Source organism: Microtus ochrogaster, chromosome 6, assembly GCF_000317375.1.
Source record: "Microtus ochrogaster isolate Prairie Vole_2 chromosome 6, MicOch1.0, whole genome shotgun sequence".
Taxonomy (NCBI): Eukaryota; Metazoa; Chordata; class Mammalia; order Rodentia; family Cricetidae; genus Microtus; species Microtus ochrogaster.
The window spans coordinates 59,368,693-59,384,679 of record NC_022013.1 but is presented as its reverse complement, the minus strand read 5'-3'; the positions used below and the strand labels follow the sequence as shown (position 1 = coordinate 59,384,679).

The following is a 15,987-nucleotide window of genomic DNA, read 5'->3' as shown; positions in this document are numbered from 1 at the left end:
TCACTTTCAACAAACCCCATAGCCCTGCTCTTGCCCCACTGTCACCCGAAAGCTCTGGAAGGATCTGGAGGCTTCCAATGTCCACTGCTGCATGGAGGGGGGGAGTACCACAGCCCCTTTGAGGTGCTGCCACAAATCCTGCATCAGAAGGACTAGGAACGGAATCCGGAGTCAGGACAAGAAAGCAGAAGAGTCAGTTTGCCCTCCACCCACTGACCCTGTGGTCCCAACCAGATTAGCTCCAGCCCCCTCCAGGCTTGCTCCTGAGTCTGAACCCAGAGCCTGTGGTTTGTTTCTCCTTCTCTAATGGTCAGAAAAGCAGGCAGATGAGAGCGATGACTTCAAGTCCTCGGGAAACAGCTGCACAGGAAAAGCTCCCGGAGGTGGTTTCTTAAGCCAAACAATCGTGAGTAGCGCTAGACCCAGGCTCTGGCATTCACTGGCCCTTGGCTCAGGGGAACACTGGCCAGGCTGCATTACTCACAGATGGTTTCCGGATTGCTCAAGATGCTGTCACCAGCCACGGGACTTGCCCCGTGACCCTGGTGTCAACATGTGAGTTGTCCCGCTCCATATGCTGTCATCCTTCCTGGGTGGGCTTTGTCCTAGCCTGGTCTGGATTGTGCTTGGCCTTAAAGGAGAGGGACCATGCAATGGTGTTTCTGATCTGTCCATACGGAGTGTTGGTGGGTGTGCACGCATGCACGTGTGTGTGCATATGTGTGTGCTTAGTGCATGTATGTGTGTTGCCATATATGTGGGTACACATGTATGGACCTGGGTATGGAGGGCAGAGGTTAACGTGGGGCATCATTCATCTCCACCTAGTATATTGAGGCAGGGTCTCTCACTTGATCCCAGAGTTTGCCAACTGGGCTGGTCCAGCTAAGCAGTTTGCTCCCAGGATCCTGTTTCCACTCCCCAAGTATTAGAACTATAGACAAGCGGCCATGTCCACCCAGGATTTATGTGGGCTCAAAGGATCTGGATTCTTATTCTTGTGATTATTATTCCACAGTGACATTCTACCCACCGGGCCATCTCCCCATCCTCTGTGCACACCATCCTTCACAGAGCATTTCATGAAGCCCTTTGGAGCTCGCAGGGAAAAGTGCTAAATGTCTCCCCCAACTGGTAGAATCAGGGCAGTTTCATGATGGTGGCAGCAGGGGGGGGGGTGTTAAAAGCATGGCAAGACAAGACCTCTGAAGCTAAAGCAATGTAGGGAAGGTTTCCAGAGGTGGGGTACTGTCTGTACAGAGGCACAGGCCATGGTAGCGGGGCCGCATATGAAAGGGGACATACAAGGACCTCGTATAACCTGCACGGAGGACCACAGGAGCGACAGGCATTGGTCAGAGGGGAAGGAAGGAATGCCGGGGCAAGGCTTTGGATGTCATATCAGGATCCCTACTCCTCCATCTGAGGAGTAACTAAGATCAGAAGAACTGGCTTGAAGCTGAGTGAGTCTGCCCTGTGTGTATTCTTCCTCCTGTTGACTGGATGTGGGGTTTACTACATCCCGCAGACTTCCCTGTTGCTCTTAGTCCCCCACACACTGAGGTTGGACTCTCACCTTTTCTGGATTGCTTCAGAGGTCTCCCTGCTTCCCTTGCAGCTGCTGAAGTTGATTGTCAGTGGGACATTTGAGACTCAGCGAACATGAGGTACATAGAAATATTAAAGCTGGGGAGGGGGGCGGTTACAACCTTAAAAGTTCATGGGACACTCTCAAGGTGGGAGCTCTTACCATGCAGTGGTCAGAACTGGAGTATTTTGAGAAACAGTAGTCAAAGAATAGCGTAAGTTTATAGCCAGGGTATAGTGTGTAATTCAGCACTCAAAGGGTGCTGAAAGATCAAAAGTTCAAAACCAGCCTGGGCTACATAGCAAGACTCTGCCCCTCCCCAATTTTTAGAGGGTTGAGGTGGGGCCCAATAAAGGGCCCAGTATGTACCCGTTAAAATTATGCTGGTCTTAGCAGAGATCTGTTACTCAACTCGGGAAGTTTTGTGACCCTGTTCAGGCACTGGTTTCTCTCCTCTTACTGCTGAGGTGGTCCATAGCCTCAGCAGGACTCTCTCTGATAGTGGAGTTGCTGAGGATGTGAGCAATGGCAGAATGCCCGCTCCTTCCAAGAAAGGCAGTGAGCTGAGATGCCTGGCCCCTTGGGCGGGCCTGGAGGGGTCTCACCACTCCCTAGTCTGAAGTAGGGCGTGCTAGCCCAGCCAACCATGGTGCTATGTGTGTCCTCCGCCCTCTTAGCGGCAGGCCGGCTGGCGCACAGATCTCTAGAGCCTGGGGACCTGTAGCCAGCTGCGGTCTACACTGGACTTCAGATGGCCCCACCCACCTGCCCGCCCCTGAGGCCCAAGACTCCGCCTCCTCCTTCAGGAATGGGTAGCCGGGAGAACACGATAGCCGGGCGGGCCCCGCCCTGGTCAGTGATTGATTACCAAACATCACTGTGACTTTAATGGTCCGCTTGGATGGAAATTAATTCTGGAATGGATAAATAATGCATCAGGATTTATGTAGTTCAAAGCAAACCGGAGCCAGGAGCTGGAGCCGAAGGGGTGTCGCCAGTAGCCCCCGGGTCTCGAAGAAGCTAGGCATGAAGGGCCATTGGCCAAAAAGAAGAGAAAAGGGAAACGGATGGCAGCATGATCGGCCCAGCAAGTCTGGCCAGGCGGCTGCAGCATGCTGAGCCCAAAGATCAGACAGGCCAGGAGGGGTGAGTACAAATTCCTGTGGCTTTCGGATTTCTAGACACACAGCGTGTTTCCCCTGGCAAACGCGAGGACACTCAAGGAGCTGTCCTGCCCGGGTACAGGTGGGGGAAGGCACCCTGGGTCTGTAGCACCTGGGCAGTGAGTGTCTGCGTGAGCCTATTTGTCTGTAGTTCTAGTGAGATTCGGGGCGGGGGACGGGGGTCAGACCCGAGATCGTACAGGACAGTAGCTATCTAAAGTGTGTAGGTGGTGAGCACCTCCGCCCTACATTTTATGTTTTACAGCCACCCTGTCGTTATAGGTAAACAGGTGGCAACTGGAGGAAAACTTTACTTTTCACTCACAGTAAAAGTTGAAATGACCCTACCAGGGTTAGCCATCTGCAATTCAAGTCTGAGGCCAGCCTGCTGGGAGCAGCCCCACCCCTACCCCCAACTCCACCCACAGCCAACCGGGAGGCAGAGGTAGAGTGTGTCTCACGCCTGCCTACCTTATGCCAGAGTAAGAGCAGCAGAACCACACTGTTGGGAAGGCGGTGGGGGCGGGGGTGGGGGTAGGGGTAGGGCGGGTACTAAAATCAAATAAAGCAAGAGATTACAATTTGTAGTTCAGGACTCCATCAGCTGGTATCCCAGCGTTGTAGCCTCCTGATCCAGCCACTAGACTAGAAAGGAGACTAGCATTTCCCCCAGGCAGCAACTTCTCTGCCAGGAGTGAGGTTACTTCTGATGAAAATGCCTGTCTTTAAAGAGCAAGCAAGGTGGTGGTGGCACACGCCTTTAATCCCAGCACTGGGAGGCAGAGACCAGCCAATCTCTGTGAGTTCAAGGCCAGCCTGGTCTACAGAGTTCTAGGATAGGCTCCAAAGCTACAGAAAAACCTCGTCCTCCCCCTCCAAAAACCAAAACCAACAAACAAAAAGATGGAACAGCTTTTCAGATGACCAGCGCCTGCTAGTGCTTGGGGACAACCTGCCTTCTTAGCAGAGAGGATAAAGATGGATTTTTGGAGATGGGGTGGGGGGGCATGGGAGTGCTCCTTAGAGGCTGCTGTGTGGGGAGGGTTGGGGCACTGGGGTTCCTTGTACCTCCTTGAGTGCCCATTTCTTTAGCAGATTGGAGGCACTTGGTGACTTTTCCAGTGTGTTCAGTGCCATCCAGACTCCCCTGTAGGTTGCGGGGGTGTAGGGTAAGTGGGAGTCAAATGAGGGCGGACAGACTTGCCTGGCTCTGCTGAGAGGTGAAGGCAGGTCTAAAGATGAGCGGGGCTGGACCCCTCTCAGCAAGCCACTTCCTTCTTCTGTCCGAAGACACAGGCAGTAGTCACGTGAGGCTGATGAGCACTCGGCATGTGCTGGTCCTAAGAGAAAAATACACACAGGCTTTTGATGACTCCATTAGTAATTATTTGATTGTCTGCTGCAATGACAATGCTTTTGGTGGGTTAAAGAAGCATATTGTTAAAATTAATGTCTGGCTCTGAGAACAGCTACTGGATTAGTTCCGTGACCTACATGCTCATGATAGACCTTTTATATTTCTGTAGATTCTTGTTGGTCTGGAAAGAGACCAGTGCTTGAGCAAAGGAGCCTGTCTGTGGAATCCCAAACTTCACTACTCTGTGTGTGTGTGTGTGTGTGTGTGTGTGTGTGTGTGTGTGTGTGTGTGTGCATACATGCCTGTGGAGGCAAGAGACTGACTTCGGGTGTCTTCTGTCCCTCTTCATTTTATTCTTTGAGACGGAGTCTCCTACTGCTGGTTAACCAGAGGTCTGCCCCTTTCCCCCACCCTCAGCACACAGACCCACACCACTATGGCCAGCTTTGTATACGGTGTTAAGGATCTGAACTCAGATCTTGATATCTGCATGACCAGCACCTTAGTGCCACCAAGCCACCTCCCAACCCCACCAAACCTGTTTCATATATTTGATTTCAGTGGCTTTCCATGAACAGCAGCCCTTCCTCCCTTCAGGAACAGAAATGTCCGGGGGCATCTGTTGACTGTTCTAACCAAGGGAGCTACTGACATCCTGTAGGGAGTGGCCAGGGACTCTCCTGAACACCCACAGTGCCCAGGATAAGGCCTAGCACACAAAATTATCCGATCTCAAATGCCAGCAGTGCCAAGGTTGAGGATCATGTGACAAGTTTAAATTTCTAGTGTAGTTTTTCAATCATTAACATAAGGAATCACTTACCTAAAACACTCTCTGACCATAAATCCTGAGAGAGACATTCAGAGAACATGAGCTACACAGAGGTGGCTAGGCACAGGGTGCCAAGAGGTGCTCAAAGTGAGCTACGATTCTTGATCTGTAAGCTGAGGAATGACAGGGACTGAGCAGGGACGGGATGACAGAGGGAGGCTGGGCAGCTGCCTGGGAGCATCACATGCAGTTGTCCCTGTGTCATATGTATATGTGTGTGTGTGTATAGTATGTATGTGTATATGTAGTATGGGTGTGTGTAGTATGTATTGTGTATGTAGTATGTACATATGTATGTGTTTGTATACTCATGTATGTATACATGAACCAGGTTAGACTTGCAGCATGTTAGGAAATAAACATCTGTGAGCCCAAAGAAACTGGGCTCTGGCAGATGGAAGAATTTTCATCAAAATTCACCCCTATTTAAAACTTTCGGTTCCAAGACAAGGTCTCCGTGACCACTTGAGAGCCTTCGCATCACAAACCCCAAGCCCTGCTGTCCAGCCACCGTCTGAACTAGACTCTTGCAGGCCACGCCCTATGTGGAAATATGCCCAAGTGTGTGTCACTTGGAAAAGATCAGGCTTCCTCTGTAGAAGAGTTCATAGACTCAGACCCGGACAACGGGCTCCCAGGGCTTTGGGGCCTGACTAAAAAGCAGCTCCCCTAAGATGTTGATACCTCCTGGGCTCCTGGGGTCCCTCCTCAGAAGCCGCATTGGCTGCTAACGTTTGGGAAATTTCAACCAGGCCAACCCTGAAGGAGCAGGTGAAGGTACCCATGACCATGGAGGGTGTCCTCGTCATCTCTTTATAGGGACAGGAGGAGGGGGTGAGAACTAAGAATTTCCCAGAAGCCACACTGTCAGTTACCGTAGTCTGTTGCTATAACAGAATACCTAAGGCTGTACTGTAGAATGAAGCAAGGCGGGGATAGCAAGTACAGGCACTTGCTGCCAAGCCTGGCAACCTGAGTTTAACCCCAAACACACATGGCGGAAAGGAAGAAGCAGTTTCCTCAAAGCCAATCACTCCCCTCTGCATGCACCCTTATAAAAAATAAAAATAAATATATTTTAAAGGAGGCAATGTTTAAAAGGCTGTTGGTCTTATAGCTTGGAAGGCTAAGAACATGGTATTAGCGTTTGCTAGGCTGTTGTAATGGAGTGGTAGGCCACTTCTTGCTGCCCGGCCGCCCGAAATAATTACACGGAAACTGTATTCATTTAAACGCTGCCTGGCCCATTATTTCTAGCCTCTTATTGGCTAACTCTCACATCTTGATTCAACCCATTTCTAATAATCTGTATGTACCACGAGACTGTGGCTTACTGGGAGAGATTCAGCATGTCTGACCTGGCGGCTGGCTCCATGGCGGCTCTCTGTCTCTGCCTCCTTTCTCCCAACATTCTGTCTCAAAAGGCCAAGGCAGGCTCTTTACTTAACCAATGAAAGCAACACATAGAAAGAAGACCCTCCTACAACACCACTAGGCTTCCAGTGAGAACTTCATGGCAAAAAGCAGAAGGCTGGAGGGAACGCGTGTGGAAGCAGGATGTGAGAGAGAGTTTGGGTGGAGGCAGTCTGAGTGGAGGTGCTAGGCACATTGTAACCTGCTTTCACCATAGCTAACCCACTCTTTGGGAAGCACATTAATCTTCTCATTATGAGGTAGCCTCGGCCACTGATAGAGCTTGAAACCATCACCTTTAGAATTGTCACATGGGGAAACTGGGCTTCGCCATGTGTTTTGATAGAAACCATATCCAAATCACAGCATGAAGTAGGTCAACTGTCCTTCCCTGGGTGGATTCAACTTCCAAAAAGTTAAAGGCAGATGGGGCAGACACACACACACACACACACACACACACACACACACACACTGGTGAAGCTCTGACCTGTGAAAGCAGGTGGTACCGTCTCTGGATCTAAGCTCCCCGGGGAAGATTGGGGCACCTTTCCTGATACCCTGTCACCAGCGGGCTCATCTCCCCTTTACCCGTGTTCCTGCTGCTGCCCTGTTCCCAGGTTGGGAAAGAATGATGCAGCTTACCCTGTCTCTGCCAGTTTTCACAGGGGAAAAAAAAAACGGTTGCGTTTACAAACCCTCTACAGCAGGACACAAGACCAAGTGCTGTTTGGCACAGATAGAATAGCTATTTCTTTTCAAGATAGAAAAATAAAACGCAAGGTAGGGCCCCCCTCTCCTTGGAATTATGGGGTGGTTTCGAACAGTCAGGAGGAAGCTCGGAGACCAGGCTGCACACTCACGCTCACTGTTCACTTGCCACCCTTGTGCCGTTCAGCTTGACCATGGCAAGTACTAGGTGCCTGCAGCGCTGGGACCAGGCCCTTCTCTGAGCAAACACCGGGCCTGCTTCATCCCCATCCTCTGTTAGGATTACTGCATCTCTACAACCCAGCGGTCATGAGGCTTGTCATGATGGTTTTACCAGTCTTGATGCAGCTTCCTCGAGGCCCATGAACACCACCGCACATTAATGGTTACTGTGCCCCACTGCACTGGTCTGAAGCATGCCTTCCAAAGTGCTCTCCTCTCTGCACATTTCACTTGTCTCGGGCTAAGTCCTCTGCGGCCATCCTTACCTCCAACCTGGTCAAAACCATCACCCTACACGTCAATCATACCCTGTACCCTTCTCTATCCGTCCCCCCTTCAACTAGGAATCCTTCAGCAGTCTCCACTGCTGTTTTTAATCAAACCCCACACTCCTGACAATGGCTCTGAGTGGCCCTGCACGGCCCGGCTCACTTCCAGCCACTTCTCACACACTACGTCCCAGATACGCTGACCTCCTCCCCATTGCTCTGTGTTCCACAAGTCCCCTCTGGACTTCCTTTTACAGTCGCGTTCACACAAAAAAACATACTTCTTTGACTGCTGTTCACCTTCCAGCCCTCGGCTCCTCCCACCAGGAAAATCCTGCCCCACCCTACTCCAGTTTGGGGCCTTGCCCCATGCTCTGCGCACCTTTGTTCCTCAGTCTTTCCTTCTGGTGGCAGTTACATATTTCTGAGGGTGGCTTTTAAAATATGTCACCTGCACTGGACTCTAAGCTCATGAGGGTGGCGACCGTTTTTCTTTTTGAACATTATGTATGCCCTTGGTGCCTAGTAAGCACTCAGAATTTATTTTTAAATGGATGAATAAGTAAATCAATCAATCAGTCATAGGGAGGCATTAGCTTAGGAGGCTTGGCTCTTGTCTCTGCTTTAACTCATTGAGGTTCTTAGGAAAACCTATCCTTACCTTGACCGTATGTTACAAATATTTACCTGTTCTACAATTATCCTATACTTGGATATTAAGTTGTTTTTTTTTTTAATTTGAGGCATCTGTAAGTTTTTATTTTATGTCACCAATCCTGCAACCATTTTGCCTTCATTTGAAATAGTTCAGAGTAAATTTGTGTCTATTGTGGGGGCTCCTTCGGAAGAAATCTACGGAGTGAGGCTGAAGTAGCTGTGGCTCACTTCCCAGGGCCTCCACGAGTGGGGAGCCCCGCTACTGCAGGGCAGCAAGAGAGGGCCGCTGGGTGGGAGGGAGTCTTTTCTGTGGCTTTGTTCTTAGGACTCCCTCCCCCCCACACACACGAGAGTAAACTTCTTTTTTAAATTCCCTCAATGAGGAAGGCATTTTTGCTGTAATTCCTCAATTCTCATGGCTACACTAAAATGAAGCACCTTTGATGTCATGTTGAAAGGTATGAGAAGAAAATCATTGAGTGTCCTGAGCAAACACAGCGGAAGCGACATTCATGTTTGTCTAATGTTAAATCCTTTGCTTGTCCTTAGCCCAACCTACTTACAGACCTCTGTCAATCACCCTGCAAGCCTCCAGCGAGAGGGTTACAAAATGCAATGACTGGACAAACATTGGATGTAGGCAATTGATGCAGTGTTTAAGACTGGAAGAACATCACCTAACAGAGAACTAAGCAAATGGAAAAACAAAGAGTCATATCCAAACTGAGAAAAACAGTAATGTTATAGTACAGCGCTCTTAGGGGCCTGGCAATCACATGGCACTAATGATGGGAGTTCTATATATTGATCTAATGCAACTTTCATATAATTGTAGGGGAACCATGAGGAGGATTCTTGTGTGTGTGTGTGTGTGTGTGTGTGTAGGGGGGGATCATCTTCCATAGCTAAAAAGTCAATAGATAGCACTTAAAAAGGAAAAATCGAGACATGTCAATAAATGAACACTGTTTTAACACGTGATAACCACTGGGGGAAAACTGTAGTCCTGTGTCGCCGTGGCAGGGATACATCCTGAGAAATTCACCACTAGGCGATGCTGTCATTCTGCCAACACCACATACTCACATGCGGCTCGGTGGGCACCTGAGCTGCATGGCTCACCCTGTTTCTCCTGGGCACAACATTATGTCACATTTTACGGACAATTGAAGGCAATCATATGTAATTATGTAACAGTTCTCATATAAACTATAATAAGATATAATGTGAAAGGCAAATACCTGCAGCTGTTCGGGGCTCTTGCTGTGTCTGTCATGCGGGTTGTCATGACTTGGAGTTGCCCTGGGTGAGTCAGGGAGTGACCGGGGAGAGCGTGCAGACGCCCAGGTCACCACTGCACATCACTGGACACTAGATGTCAATGAAAAGCCTTTTTCCTCCTTCAGTAGTAAGCTAACGTTAACTTGCCGTGACATTTTTACTTTGTAAACCTTTTAAAGTTAACCTTTTGACCCTTGTTAGACAGCTTTAAACACAAACACGTTCTGAAACCATACAAAAGATCCCTTGCACCCTTGTCACATAAGCTTTTTCCTGGCTTTAGTTTCTGTATACTCTAGACTTTCTCTGAAAAACTAACATGCCAGGCTAGAGAGACAGTTGGCCATTGAAGACTAGATTCATGATCAAACACTAATACAGTTGCACACATCAGCCTACACTGCATGGGCTCACTAACATCACTGATTACCTGATTTACAAAATATGTTGTACAATACATTGTACATACATGGCTCTACGTACAATACATGTGCACATTGTCCTCAGAGGCCAGAAAGGATGCTGGATCTCTTGGAATTGTATTATAGGTGCTTGTGAGCTGCCATGTGAGTACCGGGAACTGAACCCAGGCCTTCTGCAAGAGCAGCAAATGCTATCTAGCCTTCAGTTAATTGCCTTGAAAAATAAGTTGTAGTATACTCTAAAATAATGCTGAGAAATATGGATACTAACTACACAAACAGTGAGTTTTAATGGTTATCAAATATTATGTACTGTACAAAATTGTGTGTTCTATGCCTTTATAAAACTGATCACAGAATTGGTTTGTTAATACTGGCATCACTACAAATACACGACCAATGTGCTTTCTACAACCTTGTGACCCTTACTGTGCCACTAGCTCTGACAACTTTTCATCTTTACAATAATATTATGGGATCGCGACTACATGTAGCCCCTTGTGACCAAGCTATTGTTGTGCATCACAGGGCTGTACAAAGGTAAAATGTGGCTTCCTCTAGAGGTAGGGACAGAAGCTGGGTAATGCAGGCTCTGGAGTCACGTCTGAGGCTTGTGGGATTACTTGAGATGTTGCCAGGGAATGATAACCCAGGAGCCAGCTGACTCATCCCAGCTGACGAGGGAACTGTTCAGAATCCTGGAGGTTTCTGGTCTTAGAGCATCATGGGGTCCACAGCCCCCTCTGATTGCTTCGTTCGGAGTGGCGTGTCTTCGCAGAATATGCCCATGGTGACCCAATGTTGCCTATGCCCACAAAGGCCAAATACACTGAGGATTTCCTAGGAGAGATCACATCCAGGCCTGAGCGTAGAGCCATAAAGAAATATAATCAGATAGGTGATGTGGCTTCTGGTTTTGCCTGTATCTCACTCAGAGATGGGCTCGAAGACAGCAGAGGGTTTCCTAAGCCGTGCCAAGGAGGAGTGCATGGTAGCTAAGTTAGGAGCTCAAGGCAGGACCCTGAGGGCGCAACTGCTTACTATTCCATGTAGCCTTAGCTCTGACCTGGGAGCTCACTGAGCTGCTTGGGGTCTCACTCTGACTTGTTCATGCTTAGATCGCTTTCTTATATAACCCAAAATCACCCACCTACCTTGAGATCGACTACCCACAGTGAGCTAGGTCCTCCTTAACAGTAAGTACCCATGACTGTCCCCACAGACTGGCCCACAGGCCCATCTGATCTAGGCAATTCTTCAGTCAGCTTTCCTCTCGGGTGACTCCAGGCTGTGTCAGGTTAAAGCTAAGTAGGACACAGGATACAGGCCAGAGTTCACTCAAGTGCAGAAACCTCAAAGCTGGAATCCTAAAGGAAAGAAGGGAACTCACAGGTCTCCTTCACCTGGCTATGTCCTTACACCCAGGCCATGACCTGACACTGCTGCTGATAGCTAATTCTACCCTGATGACAGAGGTGCCCAAGCCTACATGTCTTCCATTGATGTCCAGACCCTCTACCTCACTCAGAGAACACACTGATTCCCAAATGTGCCTTCCAGAACTAATATGAAATTACAGAAGTGCTCAGATCATCATAGGACTCTGGACAAGCCCAGGGAATCTAACTAGAGGAGATAAAAGCTCCCAGTTTGAGGATCTTTGAATGACAGCAGCCTCAAAGTACATTGTGAATGGATTTTTAATCTGTTGTTTAGGGTTGTGTTGTTTATTTCTATTTTTTTTATTTGTTTCTACTGAGACATAATTTTTATACCTGGTTCCCCTTTCTGTGAGATTTCAGTTACCTAGGATCTACCATGTTCCAAATTAAATTTTTAAAAAATCCAGAAGTCGCCAGGTGTGGCAGTGCATGTCTTTAGTCCCAGCAATGGTAGGCAGAGGTATGTGGATCTCCGTGAGTTCGAGGCCCTGCCCTGTCTCTAAAAACAAGGCCAAACAAACAAACAAAATCCAGAAGTAAAGAATTGATGCATTTTAAATTGTGGCTGCTGTCTGATTCCAGCTGTGGCTTCTGATTTCTGCTGTAGCATGGTGCAATCTCGCAACTTCTCACTGTGCCCATCTGGGACACGAATCATCCTCTGTCTGGTGTGTCCACTCTGGATGGACCATCTCGCCACTATTCACTCAGAAGACATCTTGGGTATCAGATTGGTGGGCATGGGAACACAACACGTGTATTTAAGCAATCCTTATTTTGTTTAATAATAACTCCAAGGCACAAGAATACTGATACTGAACAAGTTAGTATGACAGAGAAAGGCTATGTGAGAAGGTAAACAGACATTACTAACTTTATTGTAGATATCTGTACATAAAGGAGAAAACAGAGCTCTATAGGATTCATAGTATTGATGTTTTGGGGTATCCTCTGGGGGAATCCTAGAGCCATTCCCTGAGGATAAAGAGGCATCGATACACAATAAAATGTTTATCTTAAATGTCTCCCCATTATCTGCCATCCAGATCAACACACACTGAATTTCCTTAACTCCAGGAAGTCCCCTCCTGTGTCCTCCCAAGGTGACTCTATTTTTATCCCCGCGGAGTGTTATTCTTTAGTCACTTTAAGTTTTGTATGCTTGACATCATGGGTTTGACTGGCATCATGGGTATGACTGGCATCATGGGTATGATATGCATCGTGGGTATGATTGGCTTCATGGGTATGCCTGGCATTGTGGGTGTAACTGGCATCGTAGGTATGACTGGCATTGTGGTTATGATAGGCATCATGGGTATGATAGGCATCATGGGTGTGTCTGGCATCATGGCTATGCCTGGCATCATGGGTACAACTCCTACAGTCCACATCACTGCACTCCATCATCTTTCTTCTTTCTTTTATGGAAAGTGGGGAAAACTTGGAGGCTTGGAAGGTGCTGGGTGTATCTGAGCTTTCCATTCACGTGAAAATCTCTGACTTCACTCCTGTCGCCAGCCGTATTAGGAGAGAGAACAAGGAGCTAAGCGCTCAACGTCCTAGCACCCAGACCATCTTGAGCTTCAATCCAGGATGGTGAAGTCCAAGCAGGTTCTTCCCAAAGCCAGCTGTGACTGTGACTGGTGGGGGTCATCGCCTCTCAGCAGCTGCTGGTTCGAATCCACCACGCACCTGCTCCCTCCCATAGGGCCCTAGGATGCCATCAGCAGTGCAGGAACCAAGGCTCGGTGAGGTCCATGCCATTCACTCTGACCTGGTCTTCTCAGCTGTGCCTTACTGGAAGACACGCCCACTGAACCATGAACTAGGAAGAGCCAGGGTTAGGATTGGTGACTGCTTCCCTGGTCACAATGAGGGCGGATTCTAGCAATGTTGGCCATGGGTACAAAAGTGTGTACCCTGTGCAAGCAGGCCTTCTGTCGTCTACCTGGTGATGTGGAGGAATTCCAGATCTGGCTTCTGTTTTATATTGACTTCCATATTTTGTGAATGTGTGGGTATAGCCTTCTTAGATGGTACAGACTTAAGGAACTTCCCCTCCTGCCTGCATTTGAGGTTGGATACGTCTTTGAGAGTTCCAGCACTTTCTATGCTTACAGTGATAGTAATACCCGCTGTTGATGCCGCTTACATGACTAGAGAGCTGGCATATCTCAGGAAGTGACTTCAGTCATGGCCTCCATGTCCTGGGAATAGGCCTTCCCTGCACATGCCTGCTAGGCCCGATGCCAACTATGAGCACTCTGGAATAACAAGTTTCCAAAGACCAGGCCACTGTTCCCACTATTACTTTAAAGGAGCAGGGGTGCTTCCTATACACAAAAGAATGAAGGGTCAAAGGGCCACTATCAGAGCAGGCTTGCCCAGAGTCCTCAGCCTTGGCCTCAGCAGGCCAGTTTCGTCTTTATCTGGACGCTGTCCTGGGTACCACCTGCAGGGCTGGAAGCCACTAACCAGCTCTCCATAACCCATGCCCAGTCTCTAAGGACCAGAGTATTTAAGAACGTAGGCTAAGGACATACACTCTTCTCTGTTCCCTACCCCGGCCTGTGGCCTTTGGACTGCTGCTACTCAAGGCCCATGTACCAAGAGGGAAGGCTGCTGTTGTATCCAGCAGACAGGCACTGGAGACTCAAGCCCCTCCCCGCTCTTGCTCTCTTTCCAAGATACATCAGTTAGTCTGACAGGCAAAGAGGTTTCTCTCCTACACAGAAGATACCAATGTCTGTAACATCATTAGCCACTTAGGGCATAAGTACAGCCAGACGAGGGCCAGAAGAAAACTGGGCTGGGCTTGAGGTCCCAGACAACCTGATGGCTGGCCATGACCTTGTTTGAAGAGGACAGTGATTGATTTGCAAACTAGGCCTGAACTGGCTCAGGCCTGGTCCAGGAGGCTGCCTTGCCTCCCTGACCCAGGCAGCTTGGGACCATGCTCGACATCTGCTGAAATCATCAACAACCCGGGCTGTTGCTTAACCAAGGGTAGAGACTGTATTGATCGAAGCTAATGGCTTGTAGGCCGGCAGAAATTGAAATTTAAAATTGCTATTGAGTCTCACCGACTGTAGGCTTTTGGTGAATGGGAATATGGGAGCGATCAGCACGGATGGCCCCTGGGCCAGCAGTTCCCGGACAGGGTTCGGGAGAGGGGAAGGAAACTTCCAGAGGCTTGGCCCACAGAGCAGAGAATCGGCGCTAAACACACCGCTGCTCTGTGCCCTGTGCACATGCTGTCAGTTTGCGCCTTCTACGCTTGCCAATCTAGGGAGGTGACCAGTTAGCGTTTGCTCCTTTTATGAGTGGAAGCCTGGAGCTTCTCCATTGAGCTACCGAGCTAGAAAATCCTAGAAAACTGTAGTGTTGTGTCTCTAGGCTCCTGTTGAGTCTCCAACAACACACACATCATTACCAACTTCACTGTGTCCTTTACATCTACATTGTATAGATATTGGCTGTTGGTAAAAGACCAACTGAGAATCCTGATGGGGGCTCAGGAATGGTTGCTCCAAGATCAAGGTTAAGAGCCTTCCCCCTGCCCCATGTCAACTCATTTTCCTGCTGGGCTATTCCCTTTGCTCCCTGGCCCTCCCTGTATACTGCTTCTTCATTTCATCCACTTATTCTGCCTCGGCCTTGGCCATGGCCTTCCTGCCTCCTCCAACTGCCTTGTCCCCCTAGCCTGACCTCAGCCTTGCCTGCTTCATGCGCCCTTTTCCTCTGTGTGTCCAAGATACCAGCAGTGTTTGCTCCTTGTCTAGCTCTGCCTGGCAGTCATCCTCCCCCAGAGTCTCTCAATGCTGAACATAGAGAAGGCCCCTAAATTCAAGGACTGGATAAATGAAAATGACGGCTGTATGCGGTTGAATCTTGGAGTGCACTTGCATGGAAGTAAAGAGAAGTCCAAGTATCCTTCAGCCTTTGTACCACACAGCCTAGCAAAAGACAGGCCAACTGAGCCAAGGAGGCTAACTTTTAATAATGTAATCTTTTATATTGACTTTTTAAATCTTTAAAACAATCTTTATGAAAAGCAGCCAGAGTTTTCAGGCTACCTCATTACTATTTTAAAAGTTAAGATTTCCATTGATGGGGGTTAGAGAATAGGTTTATACATTGTTGCCTTAAAGTTCTCCAGGCAGGGAAGAAGGGAAGACAGTCTTATTCTGAGGGCCCAGCTGGATCTCAAGACCTTGGGTAGAGGAAGGACTCAGGGAAGAACAGATGTCCAAACAGAGCTCAGACGGAACACTAACAGTTCAAAAGGAAAAAAAACAACAACAACAACAACAACAACAGTAGAGGCATTAGGGCCACTGTACGATAAATCATCTGCTGCGACAGCTCACTCCTGGGACAGCACACGACCTCAGCAGAGCCCCTACAAATCGCATTAAGTTTCTAAAACATCCCGCTGACCCCTCCCCAGTGCCCTTCCATTACCTCACCCCTCTACTCCCAATCAATCTCTTGACCTCAGTGCTTACCCTTTAAATCAGTTCAGCTCTGAGATTCATCTGGCCATTGCCCCCGGCCGCTTTCAAAAAGTCACCGACTTCTCATAAATCACTTTCTGCTCCCCTTCTCCTCCTGCACGGTACTCCAT

At 48.6% G+C, this 15,987-nt stretch overlaps 1 protein-coding gene across 5 annotated transcripts in view; it reads left to right on the top strand.

The window, feature by feature from the left end:
• Nucleotides 1-15,987, top strand: part of Arhgap22 (Rho GTPase activating protein 22) — a 157,783-nt gene that overhangs the window by 30,782 nt on the left and 111,014 nt on the right. The window contains exon 1 of one of the 5 annotated variants that reach the window (XM_026779910.1): nt 2,462-2,734. The exons of the other annotated variants lie outside the window; for them this stretch is intronic. Within the exon in view, the coding sequence (XP_026635711.1) occupies nt 2,701-2,734 (34 nt within the window). The 5' untranslated portion in view covers nt 2,462-2,700. Of the gene's footprint in view, nt 1-2,461; nt 2,735-15,987 lie in introns of those variants that run through there. 5 annotated transcript variants of the gene reach the window in all.